Source organism: Staurois parvus, unplaced genomic scaffold (genome assembly GCF_062004578.1).
Source record: "Staurois parvus isolate SC_StPar_1 unplaced genomic scaffold, SC_StPar_1.0 ptg000025l, whole genome shotgun sequence".
NCBI classification, from domain to species: domain Eukaryota; kingdom Metazoa; phylum Chordata; class Amphibia; order Anura; family Ranidae; genus Staurois; species Staurois parvus.
Window position 1 is genome coordinate 31,884,442 of NW_028317821.1, and position 25,439 is coordinate 31,909,880.

General features: G+C 41.9%; 1 protein-coding gene across 4 annotated transcripts in view; it reads left to right on the top strand.

The window, feature by feature from the left end:
* The first annotated feature begins 1,206 nt into the window (after positions 1-1,206).
* CPSF6 (cleavage and polyadenylation specific factor 6) overlaps positions 1,207-25,439 on the top strand; it is a 61,423-nt gene continuing 37,190 nt past the window's right edge. For 2 of the 4 annotated variants that reach the window (XM_089652683.1, XM_089652684.1), the window contains exons 1-5: positions 1,207-1,361; positions 13,626-13,835; positions 18,256-18,359; positions 21,624-21,769; positions 24,983-25,156. In XM_089652683.1, the coding sequence (XP_089508809.1) occupies positions 1,299-1,361; positions 13,626-13,835; positions 18,256-18,359; positions 21,624-21,769; positions 24,983-25,156 (697 nt within the window). In that variant the 5' untranslated portion in view covers positions 1,207-1,298. The remainder of the gene's footprint in view (positions 1,362-13,625; positions 13,836-18,255; positions 18,360-21,623; positions 21,770-24,982; positions 25,157-25,439) is intronic. The other 2 variants (XM_089652685.1, XM_089652686.1) reach the window with 1 other exon arrangement.

Consider the following 25,439-nt stretch of genomic DNA (forward strand, 5'->3'; position numbering starts at 1 on the left):
CCCAGCAGTGCCACCCACCAGTGCCGCCCATCTGTGCCCAGCAGTGCCGCCCACAAGTGCCCAGCAGTGCCACCCACCTCTGCCCAGCAGTGCCACCATCAGTGCCCAGCAGTGCCGCCCAGCAATACCACCCATCAGTGCCCAGCAGTGCCGCCAGTCAGTGCCCAGGAGTGCTGTCAGTCAGTGCCACTCATCAGTGCCAGCTCATCAGTGCTGCCTATCAGTTCCACCTATTAGTGCCCACCAGTGCCGCCTATCAGTGCGTCATTGTTGAATATCAGTGCAAGTTCATCAGTGCCACCTATCAGTACCCATCAGTGCTGCCTATCTGTGCCCATCAGTGCTGCCTATCAGTGTGGCCTCATCATCGTATATCAGTGAAGGAGAAAAATTATCAGTTTGCTAAATTTTATAATAGAAACATAGAAAAAATTTTTTTTCAAATGTTTTGCTCTTTTTTTGTTTATAGTGCAAAAAATAAATACTCAGCACCAAGTACATACCACCAAAAGAAAGCTCTATTTGTGTGAAAAAAAATGATAAAAATTTCATATGGGTACAGTGTTGCATGACCACGCAATTGCCACTCAAAGTGCGACAGCACTGAAAGCTGAAAATTGGCCTGGGCAGGAAGGGGGTATAAGTGCCCAGGAGGCAAGTGGTTAAAGAACAGCCACTCACTTGTCCCTCGATCCAGTGGTGTGCTCACCACAGCTGGGTTCACCGGCTGTCCTCTGCCCCCGGCATCTTAACTGTGGGCATGGGCGAGCAGCACTGCGCATTGTGAATGGTCCTGGAGTCTTCTGAGACCTATCATGTGTACCAGAAGACTGCGGGACCGTTAAAACAATTCGCTTTAAGTTTTATTAAATTTGTGACTTTTTTATAATCACGCCTGGCTTCCTTTGGACCTTCTGGCACAGGAAAATATTCACCACCTGAATGGCTGGGACTTGGCACTCCTTTTTAGGTTTTCATATGGTAACTCATAACTTCTGAAACTATAGTTTTATTTTTATTAAGTACCTAAAGCTAACTATGTTTATGTCAGTACTGCAAAGCAAGAACATGCAAAAACATTTTTCTAGCTGCTAGTTGCTGCAATATTATCTTAGTAAGATAACTGTACTTAGATCAATAAAGTTTTCACATTCAAACAAGCCTCCTGTGTGCGCTTCTCCTTTCCCTCCTGTTGTGTACCGGAGGGCGGAAGTGACGTAGGCTTTCCCGCTTGGCTTCCATCTCGGTCGCGAGCTCGCGACGTTCCCGAGTCTGGCTCGCACGGCTACCCGAGGCAGATGATGGCGGACGGAGTGGATCATATAGATATATACGCGGACGTAGGCGAAGAGTTCAACCAGGTATCGGTGTGCTTACAGCATGGCCTGGCTCTGGTTCCCGCCTCCATGGGCAGGGGAGGGAATATGTGCCGGGCAGCGGGGCTTGTTGTGGTTCGGGGCGGTCACTGTGTGGGACTCATTTCTCTATCTGGGAGCGCAGTAGCGGCTCAGCACCGTGACGGCGAGAGCGGAGTAAGTCGGGGCTCGGCGCTCCCTTTGTGTAGGCCGCGTGTGGAGCAGGCCGCAATCCTCGGCCCCGCCCCCTCCGCTCTACAGCCGGCCTCATATAAACAAAAACATCGAGCTGCCTCTAGTATACAGGGATCTCCTGGGCACTCTCGCTCTACAAGGCCCATGGGGGGATCTGAGGAACGTGCACGGTGTGGTTATTATAAGCGCCTGTTTCTTACAGTGCAGATCAAACATTTACAGATGTATCCTAAGTAATGCAGTGGGTTCCACTAGTAGAACATGACTAGCTCTTTATGTAGTTGAGATGATTGGTGAGCCCTTAGGAATGATACACCAATGGCTTTTATCACATGAACACATTTTTAAAGTATATCTAAAGCAAAACTCTTCTCTCTTTCATTTATATAAACAGAGGGAGATTTCTAATCTGTCAGTTTTTTTTTTTTTTTTTTTTGCTGTGTCCCAGTAGGGGAGATTTTCCATTAGTTCCTGTCCTAAAGCCAAAACAGGAAGTGAGGAAATCCCTCCTAAAGTCAAGAAATGCCCTGTTGTCACTCGAACTAGTGTCTTCACTGGATTGTTTCCCCTCTATTCCTGTTCTGGGGACAACCCAAAATGTAGGGGTTTCTTTCAAGTGCTTGAAAGGGTTCTTTGTTTTTGTTTTTTTTTCTTAACCACATGAAGGTTGCCTAACGTACATGTATGTCGTCAGTTTCAAGTGGTGTACAGCCGTGGCTAAATGTTTTGAGAATGACACCAATATTAATTTTCACAAAGTCTGCTGCTTCAGTGTTTTTAAATCTTTTTGTCAGATGTTCGTATGGTATACTGAAGTATAATTCCAAGCATTTCATAAGTGTCAGAGGCTTTTTATTGATATTTAGATTAAACTCTTTCCTGCTGCCCTATTGCAGAAATACTGCTACAGAGTGGCAGGGGTGCGCAAAATCTCATATATATGTGATTTTGTATATCCGGGTCGGGGGTGCACATCCCTAGCTGCTCCGCCATTCACAGCCTCGGCTGTCAATCAACTGGTCCCGACTGGTGATTACTCGCTGGCACCCGCTGATCGCCGGGTATTAAGCACTACAGTTCTCTCCCGTCAGCTCCAGCTCACTGCTTTGTATGGCTCTGCATAGCAGAGCCATACAAAGCAGCATGCTTACAGTGGAAAGCAAAACTCATACAAATGAGTGCAGAGAGGCCACTCCAGGTGGAAACATGTGAACAGTTAATCATGAGCTCACCACTGCTGCCTTGTTAATCATTTGCATGATGAAGAGAACTGGAAAAAAGGAGCTGTGGAAAATGCTCTCAGACAAGCACCTTAGTGAAGGTGCATCTTTATTGGGTGAGACAAAGTAGCAAATATAATAAAATTGACCAGCCAGAAGTGGACAGTGTGACTCCAACGGATGGCCCATCCGCTCTGAAGGGAGCTGAGATCAGAGAATGCTCCTGTCGGCTTCAAATCACGTGGTGTCAGCGTACCGGCGTCCTGGGGGGTGTCACCATGGCAAGCGAAGGCAGTGTCCGGCGTTGGCTTCAGCTGTTTTTTTGAGACTTGACAAAGGCAACTGCGAGAAACATGTCGTCTTGGTAACCCTACATATGCTCCCAGCTGAAGTCAATGCTGGACAATGCCTTCGCTTGCCATGGTGACACCACCCAGGACGCTGGTACGCTGACACCACGTGATTTGAAGCCGACAGGAGCATTCTCTGATCTCAGCTCCCCTCAGAGCGGACGGGCCGTCCATTGGAGTCACGCTGTCCACTTCAGGCTGGTCAATTTTATTATATTTGCTACTTTCTCTCACCCAATAAAGATGCACCTTCACTAAGGTGCTTGTCTGAGAGCATTTTCCACAGCGCCTTTTTTTCCAGTTCTCTTTACAGTGGAAAGCAGAGACACTGCCTCATAGTAAAACACACACCGCACACAGTTCATCCTTTGATCACCACAGATGTTAACCCCTGCCTGCCCAGTGCAATTAGTACAGTGTCAGTGCTTTTTAATAGCACTGATCACTGTATTGGTGTCACGGGAGATGTCAGTCACAACAAGTCAGTTCCTCCAGTGTCAAAATGCCTGCCGTAGTCCTGCTATAAGTCGCTGATCGCTGCCAATACTAGTAAAAAAAAAAAATCCAGTACATATACTGCCATTTGTAAATGCTATAACTTTCATGTAAACCAATTAATTTACGCGGACTGGGGTTTTTCTTTGTTTGTTTTTTTTTACACCAAAGACATGTAGCAGAATACAATTTGCACTAAACTTATGACGAAATTTGATTTTTTAATTTTTTTTATTTGACATGTTTAATAGCAACCCTGACATGCTCTCAATCAACGTCTGAGCCACATCCTGACTGATGGCAGCCCATTCTTACATAATCAATGCTTGGAGTTTGTCAGAATTTGTGGGGGGTTTTTGTTCACCCGCCCCTTGAGGATTGACCACAAGTTCTCAATTGGATAATGGTCTTGTGGAGTTTCCTGGCCATGGACCCAAAATTTGGATGTTTTGTTCCCCAAGCCCCTTAGTTATCATTTTTTGCCTTATGGCAAGGTGCTCCATCATGCTGGAAAAGGCATTGTTCATCACCAAACTGTTCTTGGGTAGTTGGGAGAAATTGCTCTTGGAGGATGTTTTTGTACCATTCTTTATTCATGGCTGTGTTCTTAGGAAAAATTGTAAGTGAGCCTACAGCCTTGACTGAAAAGCAACCCCACACATGAATGGCCTCATGATGCTTTACTGTTGGCATGACACAGGACTGATGGTAATGCTCACCTTTTCTTCTCCGGACAAGGTTTTTTTCCGGATGCCCCAAACAATCGGAAAGGGGATTCATCAGAGAAAATGACGTTAGTCCAATCCCTATACCTTCTGCAGAATATCACTCTGTCCCTGATGTTTTTCCTGGAGAGAAGTGGCTTTTTAGCTGTCCTTCTTGACACCAGGCCATCCTCCAAAAGTCTACGCCTCATTCTGCATGCAGATGCACTCACACCTGCTTGCTGCCATTCCTGAGCAAGCTGTGCACTGGTGGATCCCAATCCCGCAGCTGAATCAATTTTAGGAGACGGTTCTGGTGCTTGCTGGCCTTTCTTGGGCACCCTGAAGCCTTCTTCACAACAGTTGAACCTCTTTTTGAAGTTCTCGATGATTTGATAAATGGTTGATATAGGTGCAATATTAGTAGAAGCAGTAACCTTGTCTGTGAATCCCTTTTGTACAAAGTAGTGATGACTGCACGTTTACTTGCAGGTAACCATAGTTAACAGAGGAAGAACAATGATTTAAAGCACCACCCTCCTTTTATTTATTTCAGGTACTTCTATAGCGCCGTCAATTTATGCAGCTCTTTACATATATATTGTACATTCACATCAGTCCCTAACCCTCAAGAGGCTGAAAATCTAAGGTCCCTAACTTACATTCATACATACACATACTGGGGCCAATTTAGACAGGATCCAATTCACCTACCAGCATGTCTTTGGAGTGTGGGAGGAAACTGGAGTACCCGGAGGAAACCCACGCAGGCACAGGGAGAACATGCAAACTCCAGGTAGGTGGTGCCGTGGTTGGGTCTCGAACCAATGACCCGAGTACTGCCAGGCGGAAGGGCTAACCATTTAGCCACTGCTGCCCATTTTAAAGCTTCCAGTCTGTTATTCTAACTCAATAACAGAGTGATCGCCAGCCTTGTCCTTTTCAACACTGACACGTGTGTTAATAAGAGAATCCCTGACTTGATGTCAGCCGGTCCTTTTGTGGCAGGGCTTAAATGCTGTGGAAATGTTTTTTGGGATTGTTTCTTTTCATGGCAAATAGGGACTTTGCAATTATTGCAATTAGCCGCTGAATTGCTTTTACAGGTGGCGGGAGGGGTTGCCTCCCCCTGGTGCCTCTCTGGGTTCTCCCGTCCCACTAGTGAGCCCGGAATGCGACCGGAAGGTCCCCAATCATCTCTAGGGCATACCAAATTGGAAACAAGTATTTTGTCACATCATTTTCACAGGATGTAAACCGTGCCATTTTTAGATTGGTAAAATATCTGACCACTCCGATCTTGGTGTGAACAGAAGCTTATAAGGGCAGGGGAGACATCTGGGTTCTAATAGACCCAGATATCTCAGTAGTAAAGAGTACTTGTCACTGCTTATTGTTATCACAGAGTATGTTTACATTTCATGTATTGACAATAAAAGTGATAAAAAAAATGTAGTGAGGCAGTAAAAAAATGAAGAAAAAAATTTTTTAAATGGCCCCCATTCCACCATGATCGCGTGCAAAGGCATACGCAGGTCCTGCACACATACGTAAATGGAGATCACACCACACGTTATGTATTCCTGCAAACATCAGAGTGAGAGCAATTGTTTCTTGGACCAAACCTCCTGTGTAACTCTAAACTGGTAACCTGTAAAGCCTTTTAAAGTGTCGCTTATGGAAATTTTTAAATACCGTAATTTGGTGCCATTCCACGAGTGTGCGCAAATTTAAAGTGTGACATGTTGGGTATCTGTTTACTCGGCGTAACACAATCGTTTAGATTTTACAAAAAATGGGTATTATATTGGATTTGTGTGCATTAATATTCATTAGTGTTTTTTTTCTAAAAAATTTGCGGTTGAAAAACCGCTGAGCATATATTGTGTTACATAAAAATTGCAAAACACACCATTTTATTCTCTAGGGCCTCTGCTAAAAAAAATATAATGTTTGGGGGAGGGAAGTATATAATTTTTTTTTTTTTAGCAAAAATACTGATTTTAACATGTAAACAAAGTGTCAAAAGGCCTGGTTTTAAAGTGGTTAAATAACAAACATGTTATACTTACTTGCTCTGTGCAATGTTTTTGCACAGAACAGCCCTGACCCTCCTCTTCTGGGGTCCTCTGCTGAAGTTCCTGGCTTTTCCTCCCTTCTGAGTGCCTCCATAGCAAGCCGCTTGCAGTGGGGGCACGCGTGTGGGCTTCACCCCGCCCAGCGCTCTCTCCTCACAGGCTATGATTGACAGCAGCAGGTGCCAGTGGATCCTGCTGCTGCCTCCATGGCCAGGGAAGATGGATGGCGTTGATTTGAGATCGTGCTCAGGTAATCAGGTAAGTATAAGGGGGAAGGGGGTGTGGATGCTGGGGAGTTAGTTTTTTACCTTAATGTAGACTGCATAAAGGTAGAAAAGCCTTCTACCTTTAGAACCACTTTAAAGCAGAGCTGTTGACTTTTCATATAAGGGCATTTACCTGTCCCGGGGGTCCAGCGATTTCCTCACTCCAGCCAATTCGTCAATCGGCTTCGGGTGCTGGCACCGGCATCTTCAGTAAGGGAAGCCAGAAGTGAAGCCTTGCAGCTTGACAGCCGGTTTCCTACTGCTCATGCTTGAGTCACACTGTGCCTTGAGATTGGTCCCGCAGTTTTCTAGGACCTGTGAAGTGTTCCAGAAGGCTGAAGGGGTTAGCAGTGGGGCAGGGGCTGAACTTGCGGCTCAGATTGTGGTGGCGCTCTAACCCGGAAGTGGGACCAGGTACCTGTAGGGAGCAGGGATCCACTTGCCCCCCCCACCCCAAAAAAAAAAGTGGCAGGGGAGGAGGCAGACCAGCACAACTTCCCCTTTTGAGCGGAGTTCCACTTTAACTTTCGATGATATTGGTAAATATGACAAATAGGGTGAAACTTCCTTAAGGGGGCACAGACAGCAATGAAAACCTTACAGGTGCTCTAATTCCTCTCCACTCTATCCAAAACAAAGGATTAAAACCTTTGTGTTAAAACCCCCATCAATCTTTTGCCATGTGCGTTCTGCTAAAGAACTTCACCCTTGCAAAAATAATCTTTTTCCCTCACTTACCTTTTGCTGATTTTTTTGTGCTTTAAATATTTACTTGCAGATCCAGTGTTGTCCTGTTCTTTGCATAATTGTCCTGCTACACATCCTTTCTGGGGCTGCTATGTTCTTTATTTACATCACGGGGAGCAAACTTTATTCTCCTGGTTCTTATACACCCCCCTTCCCCAGTGACGCATTGTCAGATCTCACACAGTGCTAAATATTGCATTCTCTCTCACTTTCAGTCTGTGGCAATGGTAACATGACAGAGAGTGAATCTCCCCAGCAAGGACAAAGATGGCAATAAACACCAAATGGGGTTCATTCTTAACACCTCTATCCAAAACTAAAAAAAAAAAGTTTTGACTTTAGTTATTAATTTACTCGGTATACTTTTTCAGCTTAAACTTTATTACCATTTTGGATTGAAGTGCTCTTAAACCACTCTAATTTTTTTTTTTTTGCTGTGTTTTCTGCTGAGGATATTTCCTCTCGTGTGTCCTTTTTAAATGAGAAAATTACAAGCCCCATTTTCCATTGTTGCAGACGGCCTGTAGTGCTCAAAGGACCACAAGCGTGCTGATCATTGTCCATTCATACTGCCTACAACTCTGTAACAGCCCATATAGGTATAAGTAACAGAGCTGCAGGCAGTGTGTACAAGAGCCTGGCATTGCACCCACAATCCACTGGTCACTGGTGCAGTGCTCTGAAGGCTCTTGTGGAAAAAAAAATAAATGTAAATTTTTTTTTTTTCCTGCACAAATTATATGCATTTTCTTTTCTTCAAAAAGGTGAACTCCTTTAAGCCTTTAATGATGTTTGAGCCATTTGCAAATTGAGGGTAGGATGGTGTAAATGCTGTATGTTTTGTTAAAGTAAACCTTTAATCCCTTGAAGACTAAGCCTATTCTTACACTTCTCTCCTACGTGTAAAAATCAGTATTTTTTTTTTTTTTGCTAGAAATTTACTTCCCCAAACATACACTATATTGCCAAATCATTAGATTCAGGTGTCCAGCCACCTCCATGGCCACAGGTGTATAAAGTCAAGAACCTAGGCATGCAGACTGCTTCTACAAACATTTGTGAAAGCTCAGTGAATTCAAGTATGGTACCGTGATAGGTTGCCACCCTGTGCAATAAGTCCAACAGTGAAAATTCCTTGCTAATAAATATTCCACAGTCAACTGTTAGTGGTATTATAGCATAGTGGACACAACTGGGAACAACATCAACTCAGCCACGAAGTGGTACGCCACGTAAAATGACAGAGCGGGGTCAGTGCATGATGAAGCGCACGGTGTGCAGAAGTCGCCAACTGTATGCCGAGTCAGTAGGTAAAGACCTCCAAACTTCATGTGGCCTTCAGATTAGCACAACAATAGTGCATAAAGAGCTTCATGGAATGGGTTTCCATGGCAGACCAGCTGCATCCAAGCCTTACATCACCAAGTGCAATGCACAGCGTCGGATGCAGTGGTGTAAAGCACGCTGCCAATGGACTCTGGATCGACTAATCACTCTTCTGCCTGGCAATTCGACGGGCGTTTCTGGGTTCGGCGGTTGCCAGGAGAACGGTACTTTTCTGCATTGTGCCAAGTATAAAGTTTGGTGGAGGGGGGATTATGGTGTGGGGTTGTTTTTCAGGTGCTGGGCTTGGCCCCTTAGTTCCAGTGGAGGGAATTCTTAAGGCGTCAGCATACCAAGACATTATGGACAATTTAATGCTCCCAAATTTGTGGGAACAGTTTGGGATAGCCCCTTCGGTTCCAACATGACTGTGCACCAGTGCACAAAGCAAGGTCCATAAAGACATGGATGAGCGAGTTTGGTATGCAGGAAATTGACTGGCCTGCACAGAGTCCTGACCTCAATCTGACAACACCTTTGGGGTAAATTAGAGCAGAAACAGCGAGCCCAGGGCTTCTGGTCCGACATCAGTGCCTGACCTCACAAATGTGCTTCTGGAAGAATGGTAGTGGAGCATCGAAATTAAAATTCAAAATGCACTTGGCTGAAAACCGAAATGCACAGTTTTTAAAAATGAATATTTTTTTTTTGGAAAAAAAATACTTTGATTAAAAAAAAAACAATGTATACCCCAATTTTTTTGTAAAATATAAAAGAGGATGTTATGGCGAGTAAATAGATACTCAATATGTCATGCTTTAAAATTGCACACGCTCGTGGAATGGCGTGAAACTACGGTACTTAAAAATCTCCATGGGTGATGCTGTAAACCTTTTCTACAGGTTAGCAGTGTAAAGTTACAGAGGAGGTTTAGTGTGAGAATTATTGCTCTTTCTCTGACGTTCATGGCGATATCTCACGTGTGGTTTGAACACCATTTACATATGTGAGCATGGCCTACGTGCGAGGATGGGGGCACTTTAAACTTTTTTTTTTTAAATTAATTTTTTTTTTTTTGCAGTGTCCCTTTTTAGAAAAAAAAAAAAATCCCTTTTCTTCTCATCACAAGAAATGCATGCATCCCTTGTGATAGAAATAATTAGTGACAGGTCCTCTTTATGGTGAGATATGGGGTCAATTACACCCCACATCTCTCCTCTGCAATGTAAAGCATTGGATCAAAAAAAAAGCATTGATCTAGTGCTTTAAAAAAAAAAAAAAAATGGCCAGAACCAGAAGTGACATCGCTCTGGTCCTCCAAGGGCATAGAGATGAGTGTAGGCCATCTTTCCTTTACTAATCTCTGCCCAGCGCCGGGATCGTTCGATGGTTTCTCAGGTAAGGCTGAGAACTACCAAGTGGTGGCAGCGGCGGTCGAGGGGCGGTGTTTTTTCGGCACCTGTATTGGTGCTTTTTTTTTTTTTTTCTTCCGTCATTTTACCTGACTGCTTAAAAGGGAGTTTTTGGCCGAAACGGTTCAGCCACCGAAATCTCGGTGCATCCCTAAAGAATGGTCAAACATTCTCATAGACACACTCCTAAATCCTGTGGACAGCCTTCCCAGAAGAGTTGAAGCTGTTATAGCTGCAAAGGGTGGGCCAACTCAATACTGAACCTTACGGACTAAGATTAGGATGCCATTAAATGTCATGTGCATGTAGAGGCAGGCGTCCCAATACTTTTGGCAATATAACGCATATTATTTTTTTTTAAGCAGATATCCTGCAGAAGAAAATGGTTGGTATTGCAATTTGTCACACAGTATTTGCGCACAGCTGTTTTTCAAACGCAGTCTTTTGGGAAAAAAACACTTAGTGTTACTGAACCCAGAACCCTTCATTCTCTCTATCTAGTCTCCCACAGTACACAGAATATGAACGTGCAATTATTTTAGTAAATATAAACTGTTAAATACTTTCTCATCAGCGGTTAGAGGAGTCTTGTGACTTCTATCCGTGTCCAGCAGAGCACTGGTTAAAACTTGTAGGAATTTCAGTGCTCAAGAACAAAATCTAATAACAAGTTTTTGGTACAATATAAAAGATTGTTACTCCAAGTAAATAGATACCTAACCTGTCCTGATTTAAACTTGTGCACGCTTGTGGAATGGCTACAAACTGTGCAACCTAAAAAATCTCCATAGGTGACGCTTTAAAAGCCTTTAGAAGTTACTGGTTTAGAGTTACACAGGAGGTCTAGTTCGCAGCAATAGCTCACACTTGTGGTGCGATCGCTGTTCACTTAGGCTTACGGGACTGATGCTTCGCTTGCCTTTGCAGGAGCACAAGTGACAAAATACTGTTTGGTTCTGGTTTCTTATACCATAGAGAAATTGGGGAAGGTCCGGTCCCCGATCAGCTCTATAGTAGAACCACCGGCTTCACTCCCAAGCTCCCTGGAGAGACGGGTGATCCCGGACAGGGACCAGAGAGTGATGCTAGGATTACTTTTACTTGAAAACAAAGATGCTGGGATGATGCCTGCAGCTGTTGGTATAACCACTTCAACCGGCTGAAGTGGTTAAGGTGACACTAAAGACTTGACTCACAATGCTAACTCTTAACAAACGCAGATATAGCAAGTTAAAAACGCTCCCCAAATGCTTTGTGTGTTTTTGGCTTGTTTTGATGCACATTAAAGGTGCATTAAAACTGCACCACAAACGCCTGTAATAATGTTAACATGCCTCAACCCCCTCGCAAATGCCTGCCAGCTCGTTTGCGGAGCTTTACCATAGACTTGAATGGCAAGCGTTAAAAGGCTTCAATCTCCAGACTCCACATGAGGCTTCAATTTTGAAGCGAAGCTAACACTTCATGTTGTGATAACGTGCACAGCACTGTGTTCTGTCCATAGTATCATTTGCATAGGCAATTAAGGAGCGTTAAAAATGCCCCTGAAATTCCTGCTTTCACTGCCAGTGTGAACCTAGCCATAAGCTAAAAAAAATTCTATTCAAGTTAATAAACATGTTCTACTCATGGAGCCAGAGTCTCTTGCTGCTGCTCTGTCCTGTGTGAAGAGGAATAGAGGTGAGAGGAGGTGCAGCCATGCACACCTCTTTATCTCTCTTTCCCCTCAGACAGGGCAGGGGAAGGACAGAGAGCAATTTTATTTTTTTTTACCTTAATGCAAGTAATGCATTAAGGTAAAAAATGGCTTGGCTTTAGAACCAGTTTAATGTGGGAAACATTGGGACTTCCATTGCTGACCTCCTTGCTGTCAGGAAAGTCACATTAAAGTCAGAAGTCTTTATCTGTGTACTTGGTTTAATAAAGTGGTAGTAAAGTCCTGAAATCTAAAGTCTGCTGACAGGCAGGTTTTTATTTTTTTATAACAGAAGAGACCCTAGAAGTTTCTTCTGTCATAAATGTCCTCCCTGCCTGTCGGCGGGTATTGTGATCTGAGCCGCATATGTGTGGCTCAGATCCCATTTTTGGCCTACTCTCTGTCCCTCAGTGATGTGACTCACATGCTCGGGAGTGATGTCACCTGCAGCCTGGCCAATCAAGCTGCTAAAGATGGGGAACCCGGAAGGAATACCGGGCGAAGATGGAAGCCGCTGGGGACCAGAGAGAACCGTGACAGCACAGCGCTGAAGGTCTCCGTCTGCAGGTAAGTCTGTTATAATGTACTAGCATGCAGTGCGTACTAGTACATTATGACCTAAACCTGCACTGGGGGCCATTTTTTAAAATGATGAACAAGAACTTACTACCACTTTTAGTATGAAAGTCAGAGGGCCAGCTTGAGAACTGGGCATTTAGCAATTGAAGTCAGCAACAGCTTCAGTGTTTCTCTCAGAAACGTTTTCTATTAAATAGGGCTAACCATAGACATTAGATGACATGATCTGACTTGTTTGTGGGTTTTCCTGTCTGATGAAGCCCCATAAGTATGCATGTTATTGCTGCATAGACAGGCAGGGGAGTTGCTGCTAAACACATTCAGTACAGGTCTACCAAGAGAGAAGACACTGGTGATTATTCTATCGGAAACAATTGCTGTTTCCCTAAGTTGTCAACTGAGGATATATTTTAGCACATGCTGCTACCCATAAGACATAAGATTTTAGCCTGGTCTGGCCAAAAAATATCTTCTCATGTCTTCTGTATCTTTTTATGTGTATAGGTAATTTTTTATTTTATAGAGCAGTGAAGGACTGTCAGTTTTTTTTTTTTTTTTTCTTGTAGATTCACTAAATCTGCCCTGGTGACAACTGTCACAAAGATAGTAACTGATAGGAAATAAAAATTTATAGTTGTCTCCAGAAAGAGAAAATGGGGCATCTTCCAATGGGGACACTTGTTCTGGTGACAGCTGTCTAAGAGGGGGATTTCCTTTTACCTTGTAGAGCTTTTCTCTAACTTCATGTTATGCTTCAGGACAAGAAGTGAAGGAAAATCTCCCTAACAGTACACGTACAACAGAAAATAAACACACAGGTCATTTTAACCCTTCCCTTCCCAGTCCAAAACCTACAGTTCAAGTATTCAAATGAAAATAAGGAATTTGGAAAATTTGAAGAATTTGTGCAGGCATACAAATATTTCCTAAATGACTTGCATATTAAAATATAAAATATGACTGGAAACATGGGAGTCTGACTACTTTCTGTAGTTACTAGAATGTTTCAGCTTCATTCTGGGGTGCAAGTCCTCAGAAAAGAACGTGGGGTACAGTGTTTCAAATTCTATACAGAGTTTTCTTAAAGTAGGATTCTTAATGCCAAATAACTAGAGCATTAGACAGTAAAGTTGGTTCAGTGTTTGCTTGCTTGTTTGATCATTTATAACTGTTTTGAAATCTTGTGTGAAATACTTATTTTACAGGAAGCAGAATACGGTGCACATGAGCAGATTGAGCTTTATGAGGATGTCATCTCTCCATCTGCAAATAATGGAGATGCACCTGAAGACAGAGACTACATGGATAATCTAGCAGCGTCGGTTTCAGATGATGTGGTAAAAGGATCATCTACAAATGCAGCATTTTCTTATCCTGGAAAAAGGATAGCACTGTACATAGGAAATTTAACATGGGTATGTAAAAATATATGAAGCTAAACTTTATGCGCAGATATATTTTATGTCATTTGTTATATAAATATGTACCCCTTTGATTTTTATTATCTTGAAACATTGTCTTTCATGTTGGTGTACAGATCTTTGTATTAGAATTACAGCCTGCTTATGTTTTTTTTTTGTTTTGTTTTTTTTCTTTTGTTGCTTTGTTTGGATGTTGCTCAAACTGAGTCCTCATGCACACTGGACGTTTTTACAGCTGCTGTTTTTGGCTTTTGTTGTTTTTCTATAGCCAGTAAACTCCCCAGCATGTTATCCTATGTCCATGCACTGTAGTCAACGTTTTTTGGCTGGAAAACTGCTGTAACACTGCAAAACGCAGTAAAACGCTGCAAACCAGTGTTTTTGGACTTTTTTTGACCAAGAAAAACCCGCCAAACGCGGAAAAACGCCGCTAAACGCTAATGCAAAAAATGCTAAAAAAAATCTGAAAAACTAACATTTTTAACGTGACTTTACACAACTAATATTACCAGCATTGTCAAAACACCCAGTGTGCATGGAGCCTCAAGACACTTTTTTTCTGCTATGCACGTAAGCGTTACATTGGAACAGAACTGTTTGCAGTAGTAGGCTGGCTGCAGTGTCCATGAGCATATAGTAAAGTGGTCCCTGGACTGGCATTTCATGAGTAGCTGTGATAAGCCATTGACCACAGCCATTTATTAAAAAATGCGGTTTGCTGAAAAGGTATTTAGGTAAATTGGCAAGGTGTATTGAGGATGCCATAAAATAAGGCAAAACAGTTTTTGTGTAAGTTTGCTTATTCAGTTTGTGAAGTGATTTTAGTATATTTTTGATGACATTATCATTGTGATAAACATGTGCACAACTATCACAAGGCTTATTAAATTAGCAACACCATTTTTTGTTGTATTGGTCCTGTGCTTTCAGAAAATGCTGGCCTGAGGGATCTTTTACAAACTCAAATTGAAAAATTGGTCAGGGCCTAGCAGTGAAATGGTTAATTACACACAGACAGCATTTACTTGTGTAACACTTTTTTTTGTCTCCCTTGCATTTAATGAAAGTTGGAAAAGAACTGGGGATAGTAAGTTAAAATTCTCCCTAATTATTTTTGAGCCCGAGTCTGGGTGGGTGGCATACTCTTTATATGTCTGGCCTGTTTTGAACAACAACATATTGAGTCATAGATAAGGAAAATACTGGGACTTTACAATATACAGGTGAAACTCGAAAAATTAGAATATCGTGCAAAAGTTAATTTTTTTTCAGTAATGCAACTTAAAAGGTGATACTAATATATGAGATAGGCTCATTACATGGAAAGCAAGATAGTTCAAGCCATGATTTGTCATAATTGTGATGAATATGGCTTACAGCTCATGAAAACCCCATATCCACAATCTCAGAAAATTGGAATATTGTGAAAAGGTGCAATATTCTAGGCTCAAAGTGTTCCACTCTAATGAGCTAATTTATCCATAACACCTGCAAAGGGTTCCTGAACCTTTAAATGGTCTCTGTCTGGTTCAGTAGGGATCACAATCATGGGAAAGACTGCTGACCTGACAGTTGTGCAGAAAACCATCATTTACACCCTCCATAAGGAGGGAAAGCCTCAAAAGGTAATTGCAAAAGAAGTTGGATGCTCCCAAAGTGCTGTATCAAAGCACATTAATAGAAAGTTATGTGGAATGGAAAAGTGTGGAAGAAAAAGGTGCACAAGCAGCAGGGATGACCGCAGCCTGGAGAGGATTGTCAGGAAAAGGCCATTCAAAAGTGTTGGGGACTTTCACAAGGAGTGGACTGAGGCTGGAGTCAGTGCATCAAGAGCCACCACACACAGACGAATCCTGGACATGGGCTTCAAATGTCGTATTCCTCTTGTCAAGCCGCTCCTGAACAACAAACAACGTCAGAAGCGTCTTACCTTTGCTAAAGAAAAACAGACCTGGCCTGTTGCTCAGTGGTCCTCTTTTCTGATGAGAGCAACTTTTGCATCTCATTTGGAAACCAAGGACCCAGAGTATGGAGGAAGAATGGAGAGGCACACACTGCAAGATGCTTGAAGTCTAGTGTGACGTTTCCACAGTCTGTGTTGATTTGGGGAGCCATGTCATCTGCTGGTGTTGGTCCACTGTGCTTCATTAAGTCCAGGGTCAACGCAGCCGTCTACCAGGAGATTTTGGAGCACTTCATGCTTTCTTCCGCAGACGAGCTTTATGGGGATGCTGACTTCATTTTCCAACAGGACTTGGCACCTGCCCACACTGCCAAAAGCACCAAAACCTGGTTCAATGACCGTGGGATTACTGTGCTTGATTGGCCAGCAAACTCGCCTGACCTGAACCCCATAGGGAATCTGGGGCATTGCCAAGAGAAAGATGAGACATGAGACTGAACAATGCAGAAGAGCTGAAGGCCGCTATTGAAGCATTCTGGTCTTCCATAACACCTCAGCGGTGCCACAGGCTGATAGCTTCCATGCCACGCTGCATTGAGGCAGTAATTGCTGCAAAAGGGACCCAAACCAAGTACTGAGTACATATGCATGCTTATAATTTTCAGAGGTCCGATATTGTTCTATATACAATCCTTGTTTTATTGATTGCATGTAATATTCTAATTTTCTGAGATTGTGCATTTGGGGTTTTCATGAGCTGTAAGCCATAATCATCACAATTATGACAAATCACGGCTTGAACTATCTTGCTTTGCATGTAATGAGTCTCATAGATTAGTTTCACCTTTTAAGTTGCATTACTGAAATAAATGAACTTTTGCACGATTTTCTAATTTTTCGAGTTTCACCTGTATAATTGCTAGTGGTAAGTAAGAATCATACTAAACATAAAATAAAGTGCAGCGCTAAACATATATAGGTAATGACATGTATTCAATCAGTTCGATCAATAAAAAGTCCTCCTCAATTAGGTGACAGAGATTAGGTGCTCAAGTATGCAGGTGACTTAGGTATTCAGGTGACTTGGTTCAGGTATCCGTGCACGAAAGTGATAAAGCAATGCGCACTCACCAGACCCGCATAAAATATGCGCCTTTGTGTATAAATGATCCAGATGTCATCCGATACTGGGTGGTCCTCCCTCAGCTGTGTATGAGGCTGATGATCCTCTCCACTTAGGGGTCCCCCTGGTGTTGGACGTTAAAGGATCTGGTCTGGGTCCCTCCGGTGTATCCAGGAGCAGGTCTGCAAATTAGAGTGCTCCCCCAGGGGGTAAGTGGAGAGGATCATCAGCCTCATACACAGCTGAGGGAGGACCACCCAGTATCGGATGACATCTGGATCATTTATACACAAAGGCGCATATTTTATGCGGGTCTGGTGAGTTCGCATTGCTTTATCACTTTCGTGCACGGATACCTGAACCAAGTCACCTGAATACCTAAGTCACCTGCATACTTGAGCACCTAATCTCTGTCACCTAATTGAGGAGGACTTTTTATTGATCGAACTGATTGAATACATGTCATTACCTATATATGTTTAGCGCTGCACTTTATTTTATGTTTAGTAAGGTCTTCTAGGGGTTATTGGTACCTCATTCGTGCATAGCAGCTTTACAATTGTTTAATACTAAGGCGCTTCTCTCCAGTCACTTTCAAGTAAGAATCATAGGTGGTAATCGCATAAGATGATCAAACATGATTGTGTCTCTAGTTAAAGGGGATCCAAGTACCAAAAAATAAAGGGTTCCCCATACCCATATAACATCCCTTGTGATAGCATGGGCTGTCACAGGTCCTCTTTCTAGAGAGATCTGTTAGACCCAAGATTACTCCTGTGGCTTCCAAAGCACTGGTAATCATTCAGAAACACAAAGCTAAAACCGGAAGTGAGAAAATACTCATCACTTCCTGTTTCTTAGACTATAGATATGATCAAGAACATTCTGGTCCTTGAACATCTCTATGGTCAGTCCTGGGAAGGATGGGAGAGGCATCAAAGAGCGGTGCGCGGAATGCTTTTACTTGAAAGAGCGTCGCCAGCTGAAAACAGATGCTGGAGCTCCCTCCCGCCGTCTGTAAAAGTGATCCAGCTGCTAATTAGCCACTAGGATCGCTGTTATAAAAAGAGCATCGCCAGACAAAAAAAAAGCCAACTCAAGGACGTACACAGATTTCCTTGGATGGCAAGTGGTTAGTCACTTCAGCTCTTTATCCTGTATAGCTCCTATGGGCCAGAGTTGATTTACTTTTTTTTTTTTTTTATTATTATTATTTTTAAACCACAAAACTTACTTTTCATGGTATTGTCTTGCAAAAACTAAAAGTACTGCACTTTTTTTTTTTAATGGGTGTTAGTTTAAAAAATAGTGTTATGGTAGATAAAAAAAATAACATTGTATTATCTGTCCTGTTTAAAATGATGCTGAAATTATGTTTGTCTGTTCAGTGGACAACAGATGAAGATTTGACTGATGCTGTTCACTCTTTGGGTGTTAATGATATTTTGGAAATAAAATTCTATGAGAATCGGGCTAATGGCCAATCAAAAGGGTAAGTACAAAAGCTTGTTCATAAAATCAAGTCAATTCTTCAATATGTATTTATCAGACATAGTATGTATCAGGGTGGATTTGATTTAAATCACGATTTAAATCACTAGTCAGTAAGGCTTGATTTAAATCATAGTTTTCTACATAGACTAATTCTTGCTGGTATAACTTTAATATGCAAGTAGATGAAAATTTTTAGAATAACTTTTCATATTAGTTTTTTTATCCCCAGTTTAATAGGTTAATCAGTCATATTTGGACAACTTTTCTGTTGTACTTAGGAAGGAGAAAAATAATCATTACCTTAATAATAACAATTTAAATAGATTTATTCAACTGAAACAATAACATTCCAGCATATGTTATTTGCTTAAACAAACATCCATGTTTGTTAACTAATTTGGCTAAACAAAATATATTTTAAGAAACTTAGACTGTCAGCCCCTTCCTCCTCACACTTAGTTTCACTTTCTTGTGCAGATTTATTCCACTCCAATCAGAAAAATATTGTTTCTATTCACTGAACTTCTTGAAACTTAGCACTGAAGGGGTTGATTCTGTATTCATAGGTTTGTAGAAGTTAGGATTAAGGTCTTTTTCTTAACTCTGTTCATGTTATAACATTTTTGTTGTGAAGAAGAGGCATGTGATCTCCGCTGAGTCAAATTCAGTTTTGAGAACTGCAAAAGTAAACCAAGCATCTGTGATAATATCTTGTAGGCAGAGAAACTGCCCAATAATCTTACAAAAACCTCTGGAAGAGAATGACATTGTGAATGGATTAATGGAATTTATTTACCCAAAAAATTTTACATATACTGCCTTATTCTACATAATTAAAAAACTAATCTTTAATGGATTAGATGGAATAACCTTTGGGTGGTAATATATTTTCCTCAATAAGCATTTTATTTAAAAAAAATCTGATTTAAATAAAAAAAAATCCGAGTTTTTTGATTTTTTTTTTAAAAAAGTCATTGATTTTTATCTACCCTGGTATGTACTGTGTGTAATTATTTTAAGACATAGCTATGAAGCTAGCAATGGACAGTTCTAGAAGCTGCGTTCATATGTTCTGCTAAACACAGTACTGCAGCATATTCTATATCTGCAATAGTTGAAGTATTTCTGTTTTCCTCTTTGTATGCAAAACAGCACCCTGCTTTGTTTGTAGTTTTGCAGTGCACTAGCCAGCTCCCCCCATTCATTTTATTGCAAGTTAAGTTTTACATCATTTGTAGCAGCACAGCGCATAGCTTCCCTGTGTTCACTATTATTATAAGGCATTACAACTGCTGTTGGATCAGCATTTCTGCTGGCACTACACCGATAGCCGACAACAGTGATGAATTGGACAGGGCAGTGACGTCACCCACTGTTTTCACTGTTCTGTCTGTTGTCAAGAGAAAGAAAGGTTGGTTGCATTTAGCAACAGTACTGCCAACAAACATTACCTGCTGTTTAAATTTTGCCATGGCACAACTGCACACTTAAGGCTTAGTGGTTGTGACTATAAAAATGCAGCTAAGCAATGTATTTTGTTTTTAATATTTTTAATTTTGTTTTTAAAAATAAATACCAAAGAAAACCCTTGGCAGACCAAACTGCTTCTGGAAATACCCACCCCTCTCTGTGCAATAGCATTCTTACCTGATATTACTGTGAAGTGCATCAGTAGGAGATACAATACATACATAGTCAGGGCACCATATCAATACTTTGGATCAACAGAGATCTATCCCCTAACCTCTTTAAAGTAACATGAAAATGTCAGGATTACAAATAACGGTTTATGTCCTAGTCAAGGGAACATAAACTGGATAGCATTCCAGCCAGATCACAGAACACTGTTGTGTACAGCATGCTTTAGGGTCTAAAGGGACAGTGATTGATTTAAAGACTAGCTTTGGTTCATTTTAGGCACAATAAAGTTTCTGCATTTCAGCACTATTTTTTACCTTCATTTATTTATTGGTCTGCTTTGGTTCACTTTTAGCAACTCTTAGGCTACGTTCACACTAGCCTTGTGTGCAGGCGGCAGAGAGGCGTTTGGGAAGCGTTTTTACCGCTTCCCAAACGCCTCTGCCAATTCTGCACATTACAGCACATGGTGCTGTTCTAACAGGAGCGTTTGCGTCGCGTCGCGGCAAAACGGACGCCTCTGGTCGAGTCAGGAGGCTTTGAAGCCTCCTATTCTCGTCCATGGTGCCGCGGTTGCGACGCGGTTGCGGGGTGTTTGCGGAGCGGTAACACCACTCAAATGCATTATAGGCGTTTGTGGGGCGTTATTAACGCTCGGCAAACGCCTAGCAACCGCCGCTAAACCGCGCATGCGGCGTTTGCGGAGCGTTAAAAACGCTCCGCAAACACCGGACCAACGCTTGCCAAACGCTATAGGGGCGTTTGGCAAGCGTTGGCAAAACAGCCTAGTGTGAACGAGCCCTTAGAGCTATTTAGTTAGTTAGTTAATCTTTATTACACATTCTGGTAAATTGCCATCACTTGCACATCAGAATAATCCAGATATCTAAGTATATACACATACATTAGTGCCTAACGTACCCCACCCACCCTGCCCCATATTTCCTCTGAAGTCTTTTAGGCCTCGTTTACATGGGCAGTTACCTTCATATGCCAGTTTTCAGTGGCAAGAATAATCAGACTCTTGTGGCTGGGACGACAAGTGTCAGTGGCGCAGTGGCAGCTGCTTAGCCTGTACAGAGTAATGACAGACTGAGTAGAGTTGTTGCTGTTTGCACTTATCTGCACAACAAGTGGTTAAATGTGGGTAGGGATGGATGTCCTAGCCTGCATGCAGCTTTCTGTGTGCAGGTTTGCACATCTGCTTCTGACTTATTTTGACCTATTACTTTGTACAAGCTGACCGACTACTGCCATTCATGTACACCTGTCCTCCCAGCCAGAAGAACCCACTGATTTCTTGCCACTAGAATCTGGTGTAAGCAGGCAACTGCCACGTGAAAGAGGCCTTTGTCCTTTTATTAGATCCCCCCCCCCCCCGTCTCCTAGTTATTTACCTTTCAATTCTTTTGAACAAATTAGGTTTTTAAAGAATATCTATATTCTCAATATTAAGAAAATGTTGAATATAATGAAATTTAACAAAAATGGAAAGGGCATTGAAAAAGGGGGAATATCAAGAATATCCTGTATACATTGAGTTTGCTTTTCGTTGACTTCTTTAAGATGAACCTATTTAGTATGTGCATGAGTTTTCCTTATTTTTATGCTTTTATTTGCAAAGGTTTGCATTAATATGTGTTGGCTCAGAGTCTTCCTCTAAGAAACTCATGGATTTGTTGCCAAAAAGAGAGCTACATGGGCAGAATCCTGCTGTAACCCCTTGCAATAAGCAGTTCCTTTCTCAATTTGAATCACAGTCAAGAAAAAGTAAGTATCACATTTATCTGTAAATTAAAATGAAATTCCAGTCAAAATTGAAAATTTGCTCATGATAACTATGTTAAATAGAATTTTGATGATATACATTTTCAGACTTGCTGATTGTCTGTCTAGCATAGAAAGACAAATCTGAGGTAGACAATCGGCGGTCTTCTCTTGTTTACCGACAACGGTTTGCCTGCTGAAATGAATGTAGCAGCTCACAGGCACTTTCCAAAACTGTTGTTGGTCTCTGTTACAGAAATCCTGCAGAGGTTTGAGTAGCCCCGTCCCCATCACCCCCAGCCGTCAGAATGTGCAACCGCTCCTCTTTTCTTGGCCTGGAGCATTGACAGAGCAGCATTGTACGGCTGTAAATAATACTGCACTTGTAGATAGTATATAGGCTTTCCTTCCACTTTAACCACTTCCCAACTGCCCTATAGCAGAACTACTGCTACAGGGTGGCAGGGCTGCGCAAAATCACGTGTGCATATATACGTGATTTGGCATTTCTGGGTTGGGAGTGCACGCCGCCGTAACCATGCCACCGTTGACGGCTACAGCTGTTGATCACCGGGTCCCAGACGGAGATTCCCCGCTGACACCCGGCAATTGCTGAGGAACAGTGAAAGGGGAGAGGTCTGTGTGATCTTTCCCCTGTCAGCACCGACATATACTGCTATGCACAGCAATACAAAGCAGCAGTTTCCCTAGTAAATCACACACAGTAAAACTGCACACAATGTCAGTGCTTTTTATTAGCTGGGGATGTCAGTGGCAGATAGTTTCCCCCCCCATTGTCAGAATGCTCGCCGAAGTCCTGCTAGAAGTCGCTGATCTTCACCATTACTAGTATATAAAAATAAAAAATTCCAGTATATATACCGCCACTTGTAGACGCTATAACTTTCATGTAAACCAATTTAATTTACATGTATTGGGATTTTTTTTTTTTTTTTTAGCAGACATGTAGCAGAATACATTTTGGCCTTAAATTATGACAAAATGTGATTATTTTTACTGGATATGTTTATAGCAAAAAGTAAAAATATATATATTTTTTTTTTTCAAAATTGTCAGTCTTTTTTTGTTTATAGCGCAAAAAATAAAAACCGCAGAGGCGATCAAATATGAACAAAAGAAAGCTCTATTTGTGGGGGGAAAAAAGGACATTTAATTTGGGTGCAGTGTTGCATGACTACGCAATTGTCAGTTAAAGTAAAGCAGCACTGTATCGCAAATGATAGCCTGATCAGAAAGGGGAGTAAATCCTCTGGAGGGCAAGTGGTTAATGTTATAAACATAATTATATATTCCATAGATTGTGTTTGACATCACTATGAGATTGCTGCCTTTCCCCAGAATAAACAAGAAAGAAGCAATGGCTATAAACCCAATTCCATCTTCCTGCTGTCTTCCTGTTCCCTCTGATAGGACATTGAGGAAGAAGTTGACATCAGCGGGTAGCCCTACTTGGGCTACAGGTTGGTGCTTTTAAAAGGCTCCCGTGAGAAACTAAAACAGGTCTTACAGTTTCATGATGGACATTAACAGCTGTGATATGGAGGGGCAGTTCTTCTCTTGACTTTGCTAAGAATTGTTGGAATTTGCATATTAGAGCACTTTGGGTTCAGGGACACTACTGAAGATTTGTAAAGGTATGGTACAAGTACCCCTATATGCTTGTATTTGTCGTATAGCTAATTCATTATTCAGCGTGAGAGCTGTGTGCCAATCTCTTTGCGCGGAGAACCCACTAAGCCTTAAAACATAATGTTTATTGATACACAGCTAAAAATAACATATATTGGGTTCTATGCGCAGAGAGTTTGGCACATAGCTTTCACATTCAATTAAGCAGCCATTGATTAAAAGAGTATGCAAACCCAGCATTACATTTAACTGATATGCCTCCCTCTGCTTTCCTATTAATAACTGACCACACTAGCTATGCTGGTAACTGAGCCTGCTCTTTTCCAATGATGAGACCTGTTCTGACACCCCCCTTACTCCTTCACAGCCATTCACTGGGAAGTTTAGTGTACTGCTGTTTGTGATGTGATCACTGATAAAAAAAGGGGGGGGGGGAGTGCTTATGTGTGGTTTTGGTTTTTTTTATATGTATACACAAATGTTTTGCCTTGCCTTTCATTTCTATTGTAAACAGAATTTTACAAAGTGAAGTTTTACATATACTTTAACTCTAGATAGTCATTCAAATTTGATACTTAGCTGACAAATGTACTTTGTAATCTTGTGACAAGGCTACATATATATGCCAGATTTTATACATTTTCTCTGACCTGTAAACAAAGTGATATTAAACTGATTGTCTCAATTTTTGCTGGCTCAACACCACAATGTGCGATCGGTGGGCAGAGCTAGCTGGAGACTTGGGATGCAAACTGCAACATAACTGCAGTACACTTCAATACAGTAGCAGAGAGGCTACCTGTGTCTGTACACAGGGAGTCATGATTGATAGGGGATTCCTCTTACCGATCTCATGCTCTTCTTGTAAAGGCAATCTGAACCATAAAACATGAGACCAGTAAACTAGGGAGAAGCATCCTATCGATCATGGCTCTTGCTAGAGCTATTCTGCATTCCTAACTTCAGAACCACCCCCAACAGCTGACATAAAATGTCTTACGGGGCAACTCCAGTAGAGGAAAGTATAGTGAAAAGGAGAAATTGTGGAGCATGTGCAGGATGTAGACAATGCAGCAGCCACCGAATTGGCTGCTATTTTGACATTAAAATAAACGGCAGGATCAACCAGGTATTTAACTAAGTATATAATATGGGGAAAGAAAAGACGGATGGTATAGATAAAGGACACCATTATAAATTCAAAAGCCAAAGGAAAAGGGGAGCACCGTGGTTAAATGTTTAGAACTTCCACCTGGCAGCACTAGGATTGTTGGTTCAAATCCCAATCATGGCACTAGCTGCATGGAGTTTACAAGCTCTTCCTGTGCATTAGGGAGCTTAGATTGTATGCTTTTTTGAAGGTTAGGGACTGATGTGAATGTACAGTATATATGTAAAGCACTGCGTAAATTGACAGCGCTATATAAGTACCTGTAGTAATAATTAAAAAGTTTTTGGTGTAATGACACTTTAAACAAGGTTCAGCCATAGGAAAAAGTGGGCAGGTTTTGCTTACATTTGAAATGTTTTTAGATATAGATACTTTTTGTTTTATTTTAATTGTTGCAGCTACACAGGCTGGCCAAATGTCCGGAGAAGGAAAAGCTGGACCGCCTGGTATCAATGCTCGCTTACCATTTCCACCGGGTGGCAGAGGCAGGGGCCGGTTCCCAACCTCCGGTCCCGGTGACAGATTTCCAGGACCTACTGGACCTGGGGGACCACCTCCACCTTTTGCAGGTAAGAATAATGTAATGCAGAATTTTACATTATAATATAAAGATACAACAGACTGCATTTTCTTTTTCCTATTGGTTAATAATGCATCCACAATGAAGTAACTATGTCCCTTACGTTTCTTAAAAAAAAAAAATCCCAGTCTTATCCCGTAGGGTTCAACATTGAGTTGGCCCACCCTTTGCAGCTATAACAGCTTCAACTCTTCTGGGATGGCTGTCCACAAGGTTTAGGAGTGTGTCTATGGAAATGTTTGACCATTCTTCCAGGAGCACATTTGTGAAGT